This window comes from Choristoneura fumiferana, chromosome 16 (assembly GCF_025370935.1).
Source record: "Choristoneura fumiferana chromosome 16, NRCan_CFum_1, whole genome shotgun sequence".
Classification (NCBI taxonomy): Eukaryota; Metazoa; Arthropoda; class Insecta; order Lepidoptera; family Tortricidae; genus Choristoneura; species Choristoneura fumiferana.
Genome location: NC_133487.1, coordinates 16979309 through 17002039, shown reverse-complemented (window position 1 = coordinate 17002039; position 22731 = coordinate 16979309). Strand labels below are relative to the sequence as shown.

At 38.3% G+C, this 22731-nt stretch overlaps 1 protein-coding gene across 1 annotated transcript in view; it reads right to left on the bottom strand.

The window, feature by feature from the left end:
- mAChR-A (muscarinic Acetylcholine Receptor, A-type) overlaps positions 1 to 22731 on the bottom strand; it is a 142939-nt gene that overhangs the window by 4572 nt on the left and 115636 nt on the right. The window contains 1 exon segment of the mRNA XM_074099332.1: positions 8529 to 8637. Coding sequence (XP_073955433.1) covers positions 8529 to 8637 — 109 coding nt within the window.

Genomic DNA, 22731 nt, shown 5'->3' with positions numbered 1-22731 from the left:
TTTGGTATGTAGGTAGCTGAACATCTGGAATAACACATATAGGCTACTTTTTTTCACATATTCCTACGGGATAGGGATAAAATCTCGAAACAACAATCGCTGGGCTTAGAGTCAGGAAATTTGACATGATTGTTTTTAATGTAACGTCAATAAAAACCACGATTTAATTTTCGGCAATTCCCACGGGAATTTTTAAGAATCCTGAAACTTCAATTCAGTTGCTGGATCTAGATTTAAGTGTGCGAAGCCGCGGGTAAATACTAGTATTTAATAAGCTGAGCAAAAGATTTTTATAATCCTCCATTCCATTCCGTACCTAACAAAAGAAACCCTAAAAAATTACATAGAAACATCCATGGAAGCGTCTTCATTCCAAATGAATCATCTCAAAAAGCGTGTATAAGTGTGTATCCCCAAAGATTGAAATAATCCCCGATACTCTCGCTCAGCACATTTACCTCCCGGGCACGATTATGGGATCGATGCAAGAAATTTCCGAATACATTGCGTGTAGTATCTACTAACCACGGAGATGGAGGCGTTCTGATCGCGCAATGAACATTGAATTAGTTCCGTGGCGCTGGTCGTATGCATTCTTGGTCACGGCACGGGCGTTAGAGTATTAAAGCAACTGGAGGACGGTTGGCAGGACCTTTGGTTATTTTGCGGATCACAACTATCGTCTTTATTGAAAACAAACTAATTTTCTTTTGACGTGGTCATTCAACATGCGCACCTCTACTGCAATAGCGACGAAAATGCATTTTTTTTTTTCAAAAAATTACTTCACGTCATGACTACGTCAATGTTTGAAAAAAAGCATTTACGTCGTTGTTGCAATAGAGGTACGAATGTAGTTAAAGTTGATTGATTTTAAGATATTTTCATAACAATATTGTTTTCATGAAAATGGAGAACGAACACGCCAGAGTGGTAAGAATCGTAGGGTTTATTTTTTTGTAAACTATTAGAATCAGTTACTTACACAAAAATCGATGTGTCCCAGTTAAATAGAGATATAAGCTACCTCTAAAAAAACCCTCCTAAACTAAACTTAAAACTTAAACTTTAATTTATTTTTCATATCGAAGGTTGTTCACGTACAAATGATTTCTTTCTTTCTTTTCTTTTTAAACTTTTTTAAACTATTTCTTTTCCATTAAAAATTAGCCCCGAACATCGAAAATCGGGGCCTCGACGAAATACACTTACGCGGCATTACCCATTGTTGGCTCGACATTTTTTTTTTATTCGACTGGATGGCAAACGAGCAAGTGGGTCTCCTGATGGTAAGAGATCTCCACCTCCCATAGACACCTGCAACACCAGGGGGATTGCAGATGCGTTGCCAACCTAGAGGCCTAAGATGGGATACCTCAAGTGCCATTAATTTCACCGGCTGTCTTGCTCTGCACTGCTGCTTCACGGCAGGATTAGCGAGCAAGATGGTGGCAGCAATCCGGACGGACCTTGCACAAGGTCCTACCACCTGCAAAACATTGCAGTTTCATCGACGCTATGCGATTGATTAGCTATGCAACTAACTACACTGTCGCTTTTCAGCGTAACGCTTGAGAAAGAGACGGTGCGATAAACTGCCGCGGCAACACGCATACTGAGTTTCACAGGTCCGTTTTTAGGGTTCCGCAGCTAAAATGGTTATAATTTCTCACTCATGTATGGAAGTGAAAGTTGGGTGTGGCATAACAGACATCAGAGTAGAATAAATGCGGTAGAAATGAGAGCGTATGTTAGGTGTGAAATTGAGTGACAGAATTAGAAATAGTGCGATAAGGGAACGCTGTGGTGTAAATGAAGGTATAGTCACACGGATTGAGAAAGGGATGCTTGGATGGTTTGGGCATGTTGAGAGAATGAATGAAAACAGATTGACTAAGCAGATCTATAAGACGAGCGTGAATGGGAACGTTGGGAGAGGAAGGCCTAGACGAACGTACCACGATCAAGTCGGGGACGTTCTGAAGAAAGGTCGGGCCAGGAGTACTCTAAACCGACGTGCATGCATGAAAAGATTGATGAATGTAGAGGAAGCGAGAGTTGTATGCCAGAATCGTAGCAAGTGGAAGGATGTAGTCTCTGCCTTCCCCGTTGGGAAAGAGGCGTGATTTTATGTATGTATGTATGTATAGTTTCGCCATGTCTGCATGTCTGTCTGTCTGTCCGTCCGTCCGCGGCTTTGCTCAAGGACTATCAATGCTAGAAAGCTGTAATTTTGCACGGATATATATGTAAACTATGCCGACAAAATGGTACAATAAAAATTGAAAAAAAAATTAAGTTACATCCCATAGACGTAAAGTGGGGGTGATTTTTTTTCTCATCCAACCCTATAGTGTGGAGTATTGTTGGATAGGTCTTTTAAAAGCATTAGGGGTTTGCTAAGACGATTTTTCGATTCAGTGACCTGTTTGCGAAATATTTAACTTTAAAGTGCAAACTTTCATTAAAATCGAGCGTCCCTCTAAAATCTAAACGTAGTAGGTGAAAAAATTTGTAAAAATTCAGGATGGTAGTAAGTATATTAAACTTTCAAGGAATACTATAAGGGTTAAGTTTTAGTTTAAGAGTAAATAGCAGCCTAAGGTATAAAATATAGCTAAACTATGGAAGATTCCGTTTATAATAAGAAATCCTTAAAAAATACTTCGTTATGGCTACGGAACCCTATTTCGGGCTTGTTCGACACGCTATTGGCCGGTTTTTTTCATCCCGTTAGCGCTTCAAGAGTACCTTTGCCAAAAAATAATCTCAAACCTGAACGATTATTCATTCATGACGTATCCGAACGCCGATTTTGCCACAGTGCGCCAAATAGCTCCCCTGTGCATTGGATACTGGCAACATTCCAAATTTATAGCCTTCCTAACTTTCTAACATCAAGCTAATCTGAGCCTTAGAATCACTGGTGAAGGCTCAGTTTTGTAGTAGCTGCGGTGTTGCAGTTATAAGAACATAATGTATGCTTACCCACGACGCTCATGGGCAATTCAGAGAGGCGAAATGTCTAATTGGCGACGTTTGAGGAGCTCCGGTTTCGCTCTTTTTTGTGTAAAAATGCCAGGTTAGATGGTGACATATAAATCGTACAATTCTATAAATAATCGTAACTAATAATATCATAAATGCAAAAATTAGTTTGATTGTGATATAATTTGGTATAAAAATAGGTTGAGACCTTCAGAAGCCTGCTTGAGTAAACAGCCATTTACTCTGGCCTTGAATAGCACTAAATTTTCATTTAGTCAAATGTATCGTTTGACATAATAATACTCGTCCCAAAAGGTCTCACGAACTTTTATAGAACCCGCATTATAGTTAGTAAGTTAACTTAGTTTTAGAGTAGGTACTCTTCTTGTGTAATATTAGGTAGGTATATTCCTACCTAATTGTTGGCAATAAACGCATTTTCTTTCTTTCTTTCAAAAATATTGCAAGGCTAGGAATCATAATTGAGATTGTATTGTCCAGAAAGTTTTTTTTTTGGCTGTAAAAAAAAATCTCGAAGATTAAGTCCAGAGGTCGTAAGACTTCTAGTTAACCTAACCTTTTCGAGTTGGTTTTGCCTCGACAAATCTTGCTCGCTCACTCGCTGCTATAAGAGAAATATAAGAGAAAAGGAAAACTTTTGCTTAATAAACATTCATCTTAATAAAACTGGACAAAATAAAACTAAGCCAAATGATAATTTGACCAAATTAATCAAATACGAAATCTGCTATTTAAAAATTGGTTTGCGAATGAACCTACTGCGATAAGTTCTCTGAGATGTCAAATTTGGATAAAAATATTTTTCCCAAAGGGCAGTGGATACCGTCTCCTCAGTTCCGTATAATTATCACTGGTAACACATTTGGTAAAAACTGTCATCTTGAGACTACAGTACGGTACAGTATTTTAGACATAAAGATATTGTATACGTCTATACGTCTCATAATCATCAGCCTTTAGCAGTCCGCTGCTGGACATTAGGCCTCCCCAATGATTTCTATTGCGCCCTGTCCTCGGCTACACTAACACGCCTCAAGCTTCTACCATATCGTCACTCCACCCTTCCCGGAGGGCATCCTACACTACGCTTGCCGAGACGCGGTCTCCACTCAAGATCATGTTTACTCTAGCGGTTGTCGGTTCTTCGACAGATATAACCAGCGCACTGCCACTTTACCTTGCTAATTCTCTGAGCCCTCAACATCTACCTGGCTTCTAAAATATCCCATCATTGACCTTGTAGCAACGCACTTACTCAAATTTAGCCTATTACACTAAAGCTTAGTCCACACGCTCTAATGGAGTGTCAATTAATATTACTTAGCGTAATGAATTTGCGGCGTCGGTGTGTACGCAACCTTATTACAAGATTAAGGATAACGTCTGTTCCCGGATGCTGTAGATAGTTTTGGAAGCATTAGATTATGTCAACAGTATGTCGCTCCAACGAACTCGGAATGTGCTTAATATATAATAATAATATTCATTTATTTCAAGTAACATGACTCATAGAAAATACAAAAAGAAAAGAAATTTATTGAATAACTGAAAACCAGAAAGTAGTTGGTCAGAATCGGGAGTAGAATCGATTACTGTTTACTATGATATTACTGTTAATTCATGTAAATAATAAATTATGAACAGTTTTATCTCTTACGATAGGCAAACAGCCTCAAGGATTGTCGTAGGTAACATCAGCCAAATAAGTGGTCTATAAATTTTTAAACCAGTTCCTATCAAATGAATATGTCGCTTTTGTCACTAAAGTCGAACTTTCAAGTTGACAGACACGTCTATTGGCATTATTGTTTTATGACGTGCAAACGATTATCAACTTTAGGGTGGTAGACCACATATTTGGCTGATTGTCCCTACTCTACCTATGGGAGCGTTTGAACATAATATTTTGAATATTACTACTTTAATCTAAAAAAGTTATTTATGTAATTTTACTCACTGGGTAACTTATTTTCGATATCAGTTTAAATTTTTCTGATATCTGTTACATTTACAGAATAATCGCCTGCTACACAACGGTTACACCCTGTATATGATTTACGAGCGTGTATGTACATATTTCTTTTCTTAAATCTTCTCTGTAGTCTAAAAGGCTTTACGGTTTTTAACATATTATTATGACGTATCATTAGATTAGTCAAAACTATCAGAGTGAATGGGATGTAATATTTCAAAACCGCGAAAAAATGGCTATATATACTAATATATAGGTATAAAATGGAAGCTACTGATTAGTCCAATCCAAACATTTTAAAAGAAAGAAAGAAAAAGAGAGATGTGTTTTGTTTTCATCATTACCAACTCATTAATGTGATAGGACACTAAAACTATCAATAAAACCAAGTTACGTAAGAAGTATTTCAAGTATTTAAGGCAGTTTTTAAATTTTTCTATTGGCTCTGTGCACGACACGAGCGCCACCTAGCGTCCGCAAACTTTTTTGGCTCTGATGCTCTGACTTTTTATAGTATAATTATATAATTGTTCTTATATCGCTAGTAATAAATTAAATATTAAATATACTTGCTCGTTTGCCATCCAGTCGAATAAAAATATAAAAAATAAAATCAAAATGAGTATCATTTTGAAGACCGGTTTTGTGAGTATCACTCAATATAAAATGTCAACCACAAACCGTTTCATAAGGAAAATTGTTGCTGGACATGGCCAATGATGTGTTCAATAATTCAAGCTCGCATCATAACACAAACATCTATAACTAAAATTAGGTAGTTAAAGTCGATACAAATTGCTTTGTTAATGACAGATTCATATGAGTATGACAGATGACAGAGCCAGAACTATTTCTACTTTTGGCCACCATGAGCGCTGCAATAGATTTCATCACCCTAGGTGGCTAGTACTTCGCACCCTCCCAATACGATCGAAGGTAAGTAAAGTAGGCAATTGTTTCAGAACATTTATTTTAATTACGAGTATTATCTCATTTAAAGCTTTACGTTTTTTTTTTTTTCATTCGACTGGATGGCAAACGAGCAAGTGGGTCTCCTGATGGTAAGAGATCACCACCGCCCATAAACATCTGCAACACCAGGGGTATTGCAGATGCGTTGCCAACCTAGAGGCCTAAGATGGGATACCTCTAGTGCCAGTAATTTCACCGGCTGTCTTACTCTCCACGCCGAAACACAACAGTGCAAGCACTATTTCTTCACGGCAGGATTAGCGAGCAAGATGGTGGTAGCAAAATTACGTGTTACAGGATCATCACAAAGCTTATCAGGCCTGGGTCATGGTTAGTTTGACACGTGAGCTTGCATCCATCGATTTTCAATTAGTCCTGCAGTTTCAATGCAGCCAATTAGGTCAGGCGCACTATGTACCTATTACGTATAATAAAATGACTATTGTTTACTTTATAAAGCGGTACTACCTCTTAAGTAAAACAAAACTTTATTAAAATGCAGCCTCGCGCACTTTCATTCAAAACTTGCCGCCCGCCCCGCCTTTGCTCGGGTATCATCCCACCCTATATACGTCCCACTGCTGGGCATAACCGCTGAACATTATATTAAGGGGCTACCCGAGGTTTTCATCGATTTTTAACAAGTTTTGAATCGTATCTCCTACTTTTGCACTACAGATAGAATTATAAGTCAAACGGCTGTCGGTTCTCCAATCTTTTATCTCCATTTTTGTCTACCGGATTTTTAGTTTTAGCGTGAAAAAGTAACAAACACTACAATACAGACTTTGACAATACTCACAAACTTTTGCCTCTATGATAATTAGTGGGATAGGATTGTAATAAAATTGAAATTCGTATCTCAAATGAAGAATCTCCGATTTAAAAAGTACGATTCTCCAACTGGATTACATCCGCGCTCCAACTTTTGGAAACTTGTCCGTCGGCGGATAACTCTGCGCATTAATATGAATAGCCTTACGCTTCGTTCCGAGCTCTTTTGGACCAATATCTGGCTGGGAATATAACTGGCCAAATATAGCTGAGAAAGTACTCGTCATCTGGCCTAATCTTGTTAGCCCGAAACTAGCGTACCTAAACTTTTTCGAGAAAAATTACTTCGTATAAAATGTACGGTCACGATAGCATTGTTAATCTGGGACCCACTTAAACTCGAATATGTGTCATTTTGTACGACAATTCAAAGGATTTTTTGACGAAATCGGTCTCAAATTGACGCTCGTGATCGCATGAGGTAAATTCGCACTATTGTCCCAAGAAAACCTCGCATAGAAACGAATTGTTAACAGTAAAGTAGGTTAATAAATTAATCCGGATATCTCACGCCTTAAATCGAGTTACTTGTTGATGTGCAATAATGAGTTATTGTATTGTATGTTTCAGGTTAGCCCTTCTTCTCAGAGCAATGCAACTCGGCGACTGCTGCAACACGCGCACTGCGCGTCACCGCTCCAACCGACCGAAAAGAAGGGCTACGATTTAGCCCGAAACATGTCGAGCTAAACTCGGCTTAAAACGTGAGTTATCAGGATTAATTTCATTAAATATGAGTGAGCCTTACGGTAGTCTTAAGTTCAAAGTAAAGAAGGTTAGGTTAGAACTGTAACCTCACAAAGAAATATGAGCTGGTACCAGCAAAATAGGGTAGGTTACCTTTACTCACACCACACAAAGTGGTTACTATTTTCTCGAAAATATAACACTGAGTCATACCAATGACCTGATACCAGTCCATTCTATAATGAAGTTTAACGTCAAATTAAATTTTACGACCTACTTAATAAGGATCAGATTTCGTAACAAATGGGCCAAACTACCGGCCCTAAAGCTTAATGCAATAATAATTCACCTGGAAAATAGGCTTTACGGGAAGTTTCAAGGGAACTTTTGCTCATCAAAACGGTGGTTTACTGTTACGAGGTATAACGATTCATTTTTAGGGTTCCGTTGTTAAAATGACAGAAACCGAATTCTATCCGGCGAACTGTATAACTGGGGTGTCGCCTGTTAGAAAAACCTTCACGAAAACACTTACAATAGGTACCTACCTACTATTCTTCTTCTTTTTCAGGCTTTATCTATCCACTGCTGGGTGTGACCCCCTCCTAATCTCCTCCACTCTGTCCTATTTTCCGTCTCCCTGAGCCAGTACGGTCGTAACTCTTTATGTCATCAGACCATCTCATCTGGGGTCTGCCTACTCTTCTACCTACCTACTAAAAACGGTTATTAAAATTGACTAAATTTGTTGTGTGCCTTTCGGCCATTTAAGACCACTATGACAAATTTAAAGACCACAATTAATATTTCTTGAAATTACCATTTCTTAATATCGTCACATATCGTTCGTAAATTCGTTGCAGCGACTGATCGTGGTCGTGGCCCTCTAGTACACGATGTGCCTAAAACGGAGGACTGGAGAAGGAAATCTCTTCCTCTATTTAACTAAGAAAAAGCGTACCTAACCTACAAAAGATGTCCAGAGGAAGCCATGACCAAGGATATCTCCTGTCATGTGGAGTATCTTACTGGCGCTTGGCACAATGGGTGTTACCTGTTGCTCTTTCCACTTGGCATCGTGCAGGGTGCCCCGCACATGGTACACTGAGTCAGCATCCCCTGACTCCGATCTCGTGCGCCCATCCACCTCCTTGGTCTCGTCACTGTGGGCAAGAAGACATTGGTTGGTATAAAGCTGGTTATCAAAAAAAAGTTATAACAGGCTATGTACAGTTAACCAATTTTAGGTTGGGTTTCATACATTCTAATCTCTTTGATCAGACAAAAGTACCGGGTACAAAAAAAGTTTTTTTTTATTCGTCTGGACGGCAAACGAGCAAGTGATTGCAGATGCGTTGCCAACCTAGAGGCCTAAGATGGAATACCTCAAGTGCCAGTAATTTCACCGGCTGTCTTACTCTCCACGCCGAAACACAACACGACTGCCGCAACGTCGAATATCGAATCTGCATATTTTCGTTTTTTCTTTATTGTGCCATTCATAAGCGAATTAAATGTATAAAACTTTTAATTGGTCTCCCATAAATAACGTACCTATTTTGTAGTTTCGATACTGTACGTTGTCACAGTTAAAGTGCGAGGCACAAGATGGTGGTGGTGTGGTGGTGGTGTGGTGATGGTGGTGGTGGTGATGGTGATGATCTTATTCAGCTACTAGAACCATTTTACTAGAATAATGTAAACAGAGCAGATAACCGTTGGGGGAGAAAAGTCCTCGAGTGGCGACCACGAACCGGAAGACGCGGCAGCGTTGGCAGGCCTCCCACCAGATGGACTGATGACATCGTGAGAGTAGCGGGAAACCGGTGGATGCAAGTGGCGAGTTGTCGTGCATTGTGGCGTTCTAAGGGGGAGGCCTTTGTCCAGCAGTGGACGTCTTCCGGCTGATGATGATGATGATGATGAATGTAAACAGGGCCTTCTTTGTAAATAGCGTAAGAAACTACTGACTTATTAACTCAAAGCACTAACCCGCAAAAATCATACAAAACCCTTGTAAAGCGAAACGATCCCAATATCATTGTTTTCTCAAGCGGAGATTTTTAAGACAAACCGCCCAGATCCGGACTTCAAACGACAACATAAATACCAACCCGATGGACCCCTGGCCGATCTTAGCAGTAAAAATATAACAGTATCACATGTTTTTTTAGGGTTCCGTAGCCAACTAGGAACCCTTATAGTTTCGCCATGTCTGTCTGTCTGTCCGTCCGCGGCTAAGCTCAGAGACCATTAGCACTAGAAAGCTATAATTTGGCATGAATATACATATCAGTCACGCCGACAAAATAGTAAAATAAAAAAAAAATTGGTAAGTACTTCCCATAGACGTAAAGTGGGGTTAATTTTGTTTTCTCAGCTAACCCTTTAGTGTGGGGTATCGTCAGATAGGTCTTTTAACCATTGGGGGTTGCCAGCCAAGACGATTTTTCGATTCAGTGATCTGTTTGTGAAATATTCAACTTAAAAGTTCAAATTGTCAATAAAATTGAGCGTCCCGATTTGATTTCAAGTGTGTTAGACAATAAGACCTCAGATGTAGGAACTGTCAAAAAGAATAAGTACCTGGGCGACCGAACTTCGCTCGGGCTAAAACTCGATAGCAAGCTTTTTCCCAGAGATACTTATGACCAAGCTATATCGATTTTTCATCCCGGAAAACCCCTAGGTACATGCCAAATTTCAAAGTTTTTTTATTATTATTTTTCATCGTCACTTGGTTGATTATACTGTTATGTTTTTACTGTGTCTCAACTCCAAGAGCACCTCAATCTTAATCTCGACTGCCGCAAACTAAACTAAACCGTATTCCGTAACAATAGGAATGCAAATACGACCTTAGTTCACCACCGGCTAATAGATAACTACCCTGAACAGCTATCATGAGAAGCAGCAATGCTTCGTTGTCCCTTTCTAACCAGCTAAGCAAGAAAGAGCACAATCGAGAAAATGCCAAGATTTCAGACGAAACGTCAAGGAATACGTTAAGCTATTATGAAACTAGACTCGTTAACACTGAGTTGACTTTTGATTGTTGCGATGAGAAGACAGATAGTTTGAAACAAAAAGGTATTTACTTAAGTTTGTGTTTTGTTGGAAATTGAGCTTTGTTGCAGTTAGATAAAGTATGTTAGTAATTTTAGCTTATTGAGGAACTCATAAATAGTACACAGGAAAGCTTGTGCGTTTTCAGTTGGGGGGTTTTCCCCTTTTGGGCGGTAATATGTCTAAAACTTGATGTACAGAACAGAGGGAACCTTTTTGGATTGAGTAAAAATGAACGAAAGTGAAAGTGAATTACTTTGAATTCTTGGATAGTTTTTTTGCAGAAGTAAGTGGATGGTTATAGGGAAAACAATGTAAGTCATTGTTTTAAGCAAGAATGCAATAGTTTAGTGCAATAGTACTTAGTTCGACTCTAACATCTATACTCGTGTCCAAAATTAGGCGAACTAGATTGACAACTCAAAATGTTACCAGACATAGCAAAAAAAAATAGGCAAAGGAATATGCTGATATAAAGTCTACACGCGGAATGAAAATGTTTGTCACTTTTGGACTTTATTTTCATAGCTTTAGGCTTGAAAACGACAAAAAGGATAACAACAAATAATAACATAACGAAATTTCACAATAACGTAAATAGTTCCAAGCAAGCCGATGGCAAGTCGAATGACATAATACTTATGAAACGTCAATAAAACCAAATAGCAATATTTTTCCGAGATCTTTAAACTAATAGATTTCTTTTATTATTATTTCGCATTGAGTTTTTTTCTAACATCGATATTGTTTTTTTAATCGATATTACAGCACTGGTGTAACTGTGGCAACATTTTGTCTGTAATGAACTGTCAAGTTGGTTCGCCTAAATCTGGACTCGAGTATAGTAGCATCTGGAGTCTAATATCTGGCAGAACGGTGAACGGTTGTGTAGCTCTGAGGATGAGCTCTGGTTGAGTTCAAACGCGTCAGTGTAGCGGTGGTGGCGATAGTTGAGTTTGTGTGATTTGTGTGCATTATAATGTGGAGGTGGACGAGCTGCATGAACTCGCATTTTTTGCATAGATGTAACTATCATTAGGTCGCGGGTGGGCAAATACCTACATATATCTAATTGATTTTAACCCCCGACGCAAAAACGCGTCTGTCTGACTGTCTGTGTGTCTGTCTGTGGCACTGTAGCTCTGAAACGGGTGAACCGATTTGAATTCGGTTTTTTTATTTGAAAGCAAGTTTTCTAGCAATGGTTCTTAGGCATGTTTTATCAAAATCGGTTCAGCCGTTTTTGAGATATTGAACTTTGAAGTGACAATATCAGGGGTTTCCACTTTTTAGGGTTCCGGAAGCAAAATCGGAACCCTTATAGTTTCGCCATGTCTGTCTGTCTGTTTGTCTGTCCGTCCGTCCACAGCTTTTCTCAGGGACTATCAATGCTAGAAAGCTGTAATTTTGCACGGATATATATGTAAACTATGCCGACAAAGTAGTACAATAAAAAAATATTTTTTTAGGGTACCTCCCATAGACGTAAAGTGGGGGTGTTTTTTTTTTCTCATCCAACCCTATAGTGTGGGGATCGTTGGATAGGTATTTTAAAACCATTAGGGGTTTCCTAAGACGATTTTTCGATTCATTGATTTTTTGCGAAATATTCAACTTTAAAGTGCAAATTGCATACATGTTTATTTAACGTTTGGGCTCCACAGAAAACCAGCTTTACTGCACATAATGTGCGGCAACACATGCTGAGTGGAGACCCTTTTTGGTATCCTGCCGTGTCACCTAGTAACATAGTTTTAGTGCTAGTTTTAGTCTTAGTTTTAGGTGGTAACTTATGGAGCCAAAATAAATCTTTCTTTCTTTCTTTCAAATTTTCATTAAAATCGAGCATCCCCTCCCCCTCTAAAATCTAAACCGGTGGGTGGAAAAATTTGAAAAAATTCAGTATGGTAGTAAATTTATCAAACTTTCAAGGAAAACTATAACAGCTAAGCTAAGCTTTGCTTGAGAATTATTAGTAGTTTATTAAGAGTAAATAGCAGCCTAAGGTATAAAATATACCTAAACTTGGAAGATTCTGTATAAAATACGAAAACCTTAGAAAAATATTACTTAATTTTTGCGTAATGGCTACGGAACCCTATTTTGGGCGTGTCCGACACGCTCTTGGTCGGTTTTTATTGTTGGTTAGGTTATAGTTCCATTCAGTTCAAGAGGGGTTTTATATGTTTGACGCCAATGTCTGTATGTTTGTCTGTATGCATGGCATCGTAGCTCTCAAACGGATGCACCGATTTCGATGCAGTATTTTTACAAGAATGTGTTTCCTTGTGGTACCTAGCTATGTCTGATACAAATCAGTCCAGCCATTTTTGAGATAAGTACTGAACTTAGAAATGGCAATGTCTGGTTTGTTCGGAGTTGGTTTGGTTATTTTTATACTTAAACCTATCAAATGGTAAATGATTTGGCGCATCGCGGTAAATCTTGCTAGCCGCACTGACTGGGATAAAACTTCGTACGTTTTGGCAAAGCTCTTTCTAAACGAATGAGTCTTAAGATACGGAAACTTTGTAAGTTTGTACGTAAATTTCAGAATAAATCGCATGTCGCCACGCCCGCTCCGGGTACAATCAGCTGCAAATAGATTAGTGATATCCAGAGTGACCCCAACTCCCAAGGCCCCGGGGGTCGACGAAGACCACCAAGGGAACTACAAAAGTAACATACATTTGAAGTCAATTTTACTGTGTAAAAAGTCATTCGGACATAAAATATTATAAATGTGGAACCAATTGCGAGGAAATCCAATGCTGTGATGACTTCGGCCCCGAATTACTTCACTTACCTACCATAATTTCATTTTCCATAATTTCACTTGCCATACCAACGTTTGCAATAAAATATATAGAAGCGTGCTGTTTACAGGATTTTTATAAATGTCATCTATAGAATGCAGTAGGTTAGGTTAGGTTAGTTAATATCAATGAAAAATGTGGAATATGGAAAACGATACATTATGGCATATGAAATTCGGGCAAACGAGAGAGAACCCTTCAGCCCACGTCCTCTTAATCCGGCAGGAGGTCTGAGCCTGCATTTGGGCATATATAGCCCGAAATGATTAACTTGACGAACTTTTTATGTTGTTGTTAGGTATGTACCCTAAAGTTGATAATCGTTTGCATGCCATAAAATAATAATGCTAATAGACGTGTCTGTCAACTTGAAAGTTCGACTTTAGCGACATATTCATTTCACAGGAACTTGTTTAAAAATTGATAGACCACATATTTTGCTGATGGTACCTACCTACCTAACTTAAAAACTTAATACCAGCTAAATTAAATCTAAGTAAATAAGGCCCCCGTTACATGGTGCCCAAAAGTTCCCTCGTTGATTGTCGATGGCGATTCATTGAGAGAGACAGCTGCCAGGCATTTGGTCTCCAGTAGTGTCGACCAAGCGCTTTTGCACTTCCTTAATTAATTTGTGTGCGCCCAAGGACCGAGACCCTGGTATTTTAGTATTGTTCTGCTCTACCTTTAGTTTTATTTTAGTTGACACTTTCACATTACGTAGTAAATACAACACAACGTAAAACGTATTTTGTCCATTATATTTTTTTAACTTTAAATTATTAAATACGTAGCCATTTGGATATTTCTGAGCTCCAAGTTTCTGCGGCTGACTGTACCTACACAAGCCGATTCTCACACGTCTTATTAAACTTTACTGAGTCGTAAATAAGGAATAGGGAATACAGGGGGAGCACAAGGGGCGATGACGGATACACTCACAACGCCTGAAAGAATACAGACAACAGGGGTGGCTACATTTTTACGGCTCCGTACCAAAAGGGTATCAACCGAACCCAATAAAAACCTATGTTGTCTATTGATTGCCTGTTGACACAGGATCCCTTTCGTTTGCGTATTATTTGACCTAATTAAATTTGGTATAATTCATTTCGCATAATTTGTATTAGCATAATAGTACAGTCGCATAGTAATACTTTGGCCACTACTTTGTTTGGCATATTAAGGTTATAGAATAATTTAAGTTGGACTAATATATATTAGACTAATGTACGGCGCGCAGTGCGCGTGTTGCAGCAGCCGCCGAGTCGCGTTGCTCCTAAGAGGAAGGGCTACGGTAGTGCTATTAGTTATTCTGTGCTACGGATTAGCCCGAAGCATGTCAAACATGTTGAGCTAAACTCGATTTAAGACGTGAGTTATCCGGGTCAATATAATTTAATACTAATGTATATTATACATATAATTAAATAGCCTAATAATTATTTATCATATTTTTTAGAAAAAATAATTTAAGTCCAACAACATAACTATTATATTAATTACTATTTATACCAAAAGGATATAAATAATCATATGTCCTTTCTAATTGTTACATATTTGCTGAGACTTATTTTTCAAAAGTATTTTTAATAAAAAGACACGTCAATATCTCTTACTAAAAATAATAATAATAATGGTAAAAAATGGTGATTCAAATCTAAAAAAAAGATATAGAAGGGGCCAAATATTTTCTAATTCAAAGAGATTTCGATAATAACTAATTGGTCACTTTTACACGTCCATTAAGTTTCCAAAAAGTTAGGTACCTACGCCGATGAGCGAAGCGAGAAGGAGAGTAAGGTAATCGTGACCACAACGCGCGAGACGAGCGAGCGAAGCGAGCGCGCCGCAGCAGCAGCCGGCGAAGCGCCAGTACCTAGTTTCGTCTTCTTCTTAGTTTTCGCTATGATTTCTTTGATAAATGTATGGGATGTCAACATTAGTAGTAGCATATAGCCAACACACTTCCACTCTGGTACGTAATTCAGTTAATTCGACTGTATGGGGATGGGGAACAAGGGTTTTTTTAAACTTGCTAGCGAACCGAGGAGTGCGGTATTTTTGGTGTTCGGAAGGCTGATGAAATCAAAAACACCAACCTGTGCCCTTGAATTCAAATCGTTGATCTAGTGACAAAGACCGCCAACCTCAAATGGAACTGAGCGGGACATACCTGAGAAATGCACCCGGATCGCTGGACAAAAATTACCACTGATTGGTGGTTTCCATGCGACGGATACCGGAGCAGGGACAGACCAAAATGCGGGACGATTTGGAAAGTTTCGGCCTAAATTGATAGGTTTGGTCGAAGGATAGAGACAGGTGGAAAGAGAAAGGGGGCCTTTGCCCAGTGGAAAACTTACTAAACTAATAAAAAAACCGGACAAGAGCGTGTCGGACACGCCCAAAATAGGGTTCCGAAGCTATTACGAAAAAATTAAGTAATATTTTTTTAAGGATTTCGTATTTTATACGGAATCTTCCAAGTTTAGGTATATTTTATACCTTAGGCTGCTTTTTACTCATAAAGGACTAATAATTCTCAAGCAAACTTGGCCGCTAAAGTTTTCCTTGAAAGTTTGATATACTTACTACCATCCTGAATTTTTTCAAATTTTTCCACTGACCGGTTTAGATTTTAGAGGGGGGGGGGACGCTCGATTTTAATGAAAATTTGCACTTAAAAGTTGAATATTTCGCAAACACATCACTGAATCGAAAAATTGTCTTTGCAAACCCCTAATGGTTTTAAAAGACCTATCCAACGATACCCCACACTAAAGGTTGGATGAGAAAAAAGTCACCCCACTTTACGTCTATGGGAGGTACCCAAAAAAAAATTTTTTTTTACTTTTAATTGTACCATTTTGTCGACATAATATACCTATATATCCGTGCGAAATTACAGCTTTCTAGCATTGATAGTCCCTGAGCAAAGCCGCGGACGGACAGACAGACAGACATGGCGAAACTATAAGGGTTCCGTTTTTGCCATTTTGGCTACGAAACCCTAAAAAATACGAATTGACGAATTGGCTTATTTTTTTGTAAAAAAAACATATTTTATGTGTATCATTGTCAATCCTTTTTTACCGACTTCAAAAAAAGGAGGAGGTTATCTATTCGGTTGTATTTTTTTTTTTAATGTTTGTTACCTCAGAATTCCGTCATTTATGAACCGATTTGAAAATTTCAATTTTCAATTAGGTCCCATAAGCAGCAAATTAGGATCTGATGATTGGATCCTAAGAAAATCGAGGGAACTTTTCAAATGTTGTAGGTGTCCCTAATGGTAATTTTGATATATTTAGTAGAAAGTCGTGCATTTGCTCTTGAAAATCATCATTTGGTGAAGTGGAACCGATGATGAAGACTACAGTTCACTATCGGAGTTACTACTGAATAACAAGTATTTCACGGGTTGAATTTCAATTACTTTAACACAGTTGCTAAGCAATTTATGCTCCTCGTAATGCATATGGTGAAATGGAATGGGTGGTGAAGCACCAGTACTCCTCAATAAAGAAAGTCTCTGCATCGGAAAAAGCAATCTTTTGTAAAAGGTGACGAGCAGTTGACATGAACCTATTGTAGGTATCTTAGATTATTTACACTAAAAAGGGTGAAAAAAAAATATAACAAAAAATTGAACCGACTACAAAAAAACCATGAAAATAATTTTCGACCAGTCTGAAGTCGGTCGGTGCCTCAGCACGAGCCAGCAGGAGTGGACCTATAGTCATCTACCTCACCTACGCACTTTATATTGGGCTTCAATCACTCCCGCTGGCTCGTGCTGAGGCACCGACCGACTTCAGACTGGTAGAAAATTATTTTCATGGTTATTTGTAGTCGGTTCTATTTTCATATTTATTTTCATTTCTCTACAACAACACCCTCCTACCGGAAAGCTAGTAAATAAGAATACTAAAGATATTTTCATATTTAATTCAACAAAAATATACAGAGACTATCATCATGGGTTATGAAATCGTATATCAGAATATCCATACTCAAATAGTAATAAGAAACAGCAAGCAGTCGTAAAACATATTGTACTATCTGACGTAAAAGAGCTTCCTCTTTGCATACAAAGTTGTAACAATCGAGGCGCAACACAATGACGGGTGTCCGTCCCTTTTACGCAGCAGACACGGCTATGGTTCCGACTCGCTCGATGACACGTCCTTCCTGCGAGTACAACGGCATAGAGTAACGAAGGACGGTGGATCAGATAGGCTTGTCATAGTTTGTACCTATGGTATGAATAGAACGCAAATATCAATAGCTATCGTGGTCTATTGTATGAACGTATAGGAAAATTTCTAACGTATTCTGCGGTGAAAAATTTGCATTGCTTTTGAACTGTACTGGAGGTAAGTAAATTGTTGTAGGAAGAACCAGCCAAGTGCGGTTTGGACTCGCGGACCGAGGATTTCTTACAGATTTGTAGTATTGATTTATTTTAGACACATTAACTTATATATATTATAACTACTTTAAAAACACAACACAAGATACAACAATAGGATAGGAAACAAAATAAATAAAAACTACATAAATATACCTAACTATAAAAAGAAAACACCAGATCACACAGATTTGTAGTTATCTATTATATCCATTCTTAGCAGACCCCTGGTGGACAAAATTTAGGCAGTGTGGGATTATTTAAAATTGGTTATTGATATAGACTACACTGATAGACATAAATTATATTTTTATACTTTCCTTATTCTTCTTTAGGTGTGTTATAAGAGCAATCTTCATACCAAATTTCAAATTTCTAGGACAACTGGAAAGTACCCTGACAGTAGGTTTTGATTTCACGGCAATTTGTAGGGAAAACATTTTTGAATGATTTTAGCTTTAGATTGCGTTGACTGCATGTTTATAAAAATCCCGTACGTTAGACAGGTAAAATATAAATTCATTATCATCCCGAGTAATCCATGGAATCGAATCGATGTTTCCATATAAAAAAACACGGCGTTATAAATTGTCGCTGTATTCCAGGTATCGCTTCTAATCCGATTGCCGGGATTCACGAATCCGAGAGGATATTGGCTATGAGATAAGCGAGATAAGGAACCCTCCAAAATCAGGCTGTCGCACGAATAAAACCATCGATTAAAAGGAATATGCTATACTAACAAAAGCCCGTGACTCTCCGTGTAGAATTCGTTTATCGCCATCGCGCGGGGACTATCCAATTGTCCGGAAAAAACCTATCCTATGTTCTTCCAGGGACTCGTATTATCTTTATACCGAACTTCGTCTAAATCGATTCTGCAATTTAGACGTGAAAGGAAACAAACAAACAGACAGCCTTACAAACTATTGTTAAGAAAAAAAAATACAAGCTTTTTTGCTGACTGTTTCTTTTTGTTGATCGTACTTGCATTGTCATCCAAATACATTTGCGTACCATATTTCAAGTCGATGCCATTGCCAGTTTTGGAGTTCCGTCCTGCGGAAAAGATCCTGAATCCATCCAGAATTTCACTACCTGCTGAGCTGGTAAGGTTGCATTTTTGTTAGTTTTTCTCAATTATTCCATAAATAAGTTCATGTGTCCACTCCAATAATTATTCGTGATAGACTTTTATATTGTTTAAAAACGAATGAATTTTTATTAACGGTTTTTAAAGAAAATAACAGTCTCTAACGAATAATTATTGGAGTAGACACATTAACTTATACATTTATGAAGAGTTCTATCAGACCACATTTTTAATTTTCATTCAACTTTTATGGAATAATCGAGAAAAAAATGCAACGTTGCCAGCTCAGCAGGTATAAACGCTCTTAATATTATTATCACCGGATCGGGTCCATACATACATATACAATACGACACCATAGCACCAACTCCTTGTATAAGCAGTACAGAAATCACAGGTATAGAGAGATTTTCCGAGGTAATAAGCCTTGTCGCTTTCATGACGAATAAAACATTGAAATTTTTTGTTTTTGATACAAACTAAATGAAACCGGGGGGCTATTACGAAATTTGACAATCGAAGTTCGCATCGTGCCGTCCTTTTCACGCTCGTATTCCGATACGACGACAAGATACGAAAGTTAGAATTTTGCACTTCTTAGTATATGGTCAGTTTTATAAGAATAAGAAACAGACAAAGTAACGTTCATAAATATTAATGAACTGGCTCAAACTTTAATGGCAGAATTAAAATGACCCCGGGATTTGTATGAGACAGCGGCCGCGTCCAAATTTTTTAGAATTATGGATAAATCGCACGATTGGTAAATTTGCAAGTATAAATGGCTATATTTTATTGGGAAATGGGTCGAAAACGTGATTTGATTTACAAACGATTGGCCTGATGAGGATTTTTGGTTGGAAAAACCGGCCAAGAGCGTGTCGGACACGCCCAAAATAGGGTTCCGTAGCCATTACGAAAAAATTAAGTAATATTTTTCTAAGGAAGGATCTTCCAAGTTTAGGTATATTTTATACCTCAGGCTGCTATTTACTCATAAACTACTAATAATTCTCAAGCAAACTTAGCCGTTATAGTTTTCCTTGAAAGTTTGATATACTTACTACCATCCTGATTTTTTTTTTAAATTTCCACCCACCGGTTTAGATTTTAGAGGGGGGGGGACGCTAGATTTAAATGAAAATTTGCACTTTATAGTTGAATATTTCGCAAACAAATCACTGAATCGATAGTCCCTGAGCAAAGCCGCGGACGGACAGACAGACAGACAGACAGACATGGCGTAACTATAAGGGTTCCATTTTTGCCATTTTGGCTCCGGAACCCTAAAAAGGTTTTTAAATAATTAACCTTTACCCGCAGGCTCACTCGTGTTGATCATTCTGGGAGTGTAATTAAAATTCCGGGATCTTAATAAATTGCTATGGAGACAATCAAAAAATATATTGTTGTTTCTAAAAATAGATGTGCAAAATTTCATGTTTTAGACTTAGCGGTATAAATTTCTGGATGTTACATACGGATAAAAACTATCTTAAGTCCTTCACGGGACTAAAACTATCTGTATACCGAATTTCATCTCAATCGGTTTTGTGATTTAGACTTGATTGAATAACAAACATCTGGGTTAGTCTCACTTCGTCTAAAAAGCAACTGGTCTATGTAGCATGTGGTCTAAAAAGCAGCTGGTCTAAGTAGCCAGTGGTCTATAAGGCAAAAGCTGGTCCAAGTTAGCAAGTGGTCTATAAAGCAGCTAGTCTAAGTAGCAAGTGGTCTATAAGGCAACTGGTCTAATTATCAAGTGGTCTATTTTCACATTTATAATATTAAGTACTCGTAGGATTATATGAATCTCAGACGTATTAATAATGAATAATATTTCAATCTTGAAATTGCACTTTTCTTGAATCCAACGCAAACCCTATCCCAGTTATTTCCCCCATAAAAACGGTTCTATCCGAGCCTCAAGCGTCGCCTTATTAGATTTATATGCTTACATTTTATAACACCGTATATTTTCACCTGACGCATACCGGGAGGTTTACGACATTTAAGTACAGTTTTTGTCGATATGTCGCATTGACGGCAACCGTAAATATTTGCTTTTGACGTTTATAGTTAAACACACGTGGGTAAAGGACCCATTCATTCATATGTGCTTCATCCTACTTCCTAAATAAAGTTTGTGTGAGTGTGAGTGTATGTTTGTTACTCCTTCGCGCTAAAACGGCTGAACGGATTTTGATGAAATTTGGTATGTAGATAGCTGGACATCTGGAATAACATATAGGCAACTTTTTATCCCAATATTTCCCACGGGTTAATATTTATCTCGAAATAACAACCGTTGGGCTTAGATTCACGAAATTTGGCATACTTAGTGGCTTTTAATGCAATGTCAATGAAAACCACGATGTAATTTTCGGGAACTCCCACGGGAATTTTGTAAATCCCGGAATTTCAATTCAACTGCTGTATGTATCTAATGATTTACGCGTGCGAAGCCGCGGGTAAACTCTAGTCTTTCATAATGCGAGCTGCTAAGGAATGGAATTCGCTCCCATCATCTGTATTTCCGGATAAATAGGCACAAACCAAGGGCTCTTCAAGGCTAGAGTGAATAGGCTGTTACTGAACCAGTGAGAGACACCTTTGGCCTCATCTGCACTTGACATCAGATGAGATAGGGTTGGGGTCAATCCCCTGGGGGGAGTGGCGAGCTGTCGTTTACTGTGGCGTCCTAAGGGGGAGGCCTTTGTTCAGCAGTGGACGTCTTCCGGCTGATGATGATGATCATGATGAGGGGTCAATTACGGTGAATATTTCTTACTCTAGCACCGTTAGAACACATTTTAGTCTGTTACGTGAAGGTTACGTGCAAAGAACACCTTTTCAAAATATTAGTACGTATTTTCTTACGCATTTTCTTTAGTACCCGGGCCTCTTCTTGGGCCGGAGTTCCCTAGTGATTTATTCCACGTTTGTGATAAGATAATATCCGATTCTCTGTGAGGACTAGCCGTATTGTATGTCTCAAAGCACAAAGAACTACAAAGCGGTTGTACCTATTCTCGATGCAAGTATTATTCACTAAGTGAATTTTGAAATTTTCTAGAGAATTATTCAAAACATAGTCTTTGACGAGGTGCACTTTAAACATCGACCAATGTATAGAAATATTCGTTGATTTCAATGAAAATAGGTATCATTTTTTTACAGAAGGCGTTCTTCATTCAACCCATGTCCAAATTGCCCAAGTATCCGTAAAACATTGCAAGCTGATTTTCCTTTTATTTTTATTTTAAAATATATTATAAAAGAGACACGTTCATCATTTTCTGTTATCATTATCGTTATCCCAGTGCATTCGTTCCATTTCTGGGCACAGGCTTCCTCTCAGAATGAGAGGGCTTGGGCCGTAGCGCCCAGTGTGAATTGAGAACTTCACACACATCATTCGATAGCATCGTAAGTTTTTTCACCGTAAAGCTCATAGTAAACTTCAAATGTAATATCGAAAAACTCAAAGCTGCGAGCTTGGATTTGAACCCACGATCCTCTGCTTGAGAGACCACAGGACAAACCACTACGCTATCACGGCATATTACTTACACGGCTTACTTAGCTATATTAATGCTACTTAAATAGCAGCCTTTTTGTGATGGATTTTAGATATAATTTTCATCGTAGTGAATCGCCAGTACCCGCTAAAGAATGGCAGTGACAAACGACTGCAACGGACGATTAAAAAATTTCCTCCGGTCTGGAAATGACCCGGGCGAGTTGAGAAATTGCTTGCCCGGTCTCTTACCCGTAAAACTATTACGTACACTGCACTGTTTTTTTTTTAGTACGAGAGGGAGGCAAACGAGCAAGACGAACCAGATGTTTTAAATTTAGTTTATCG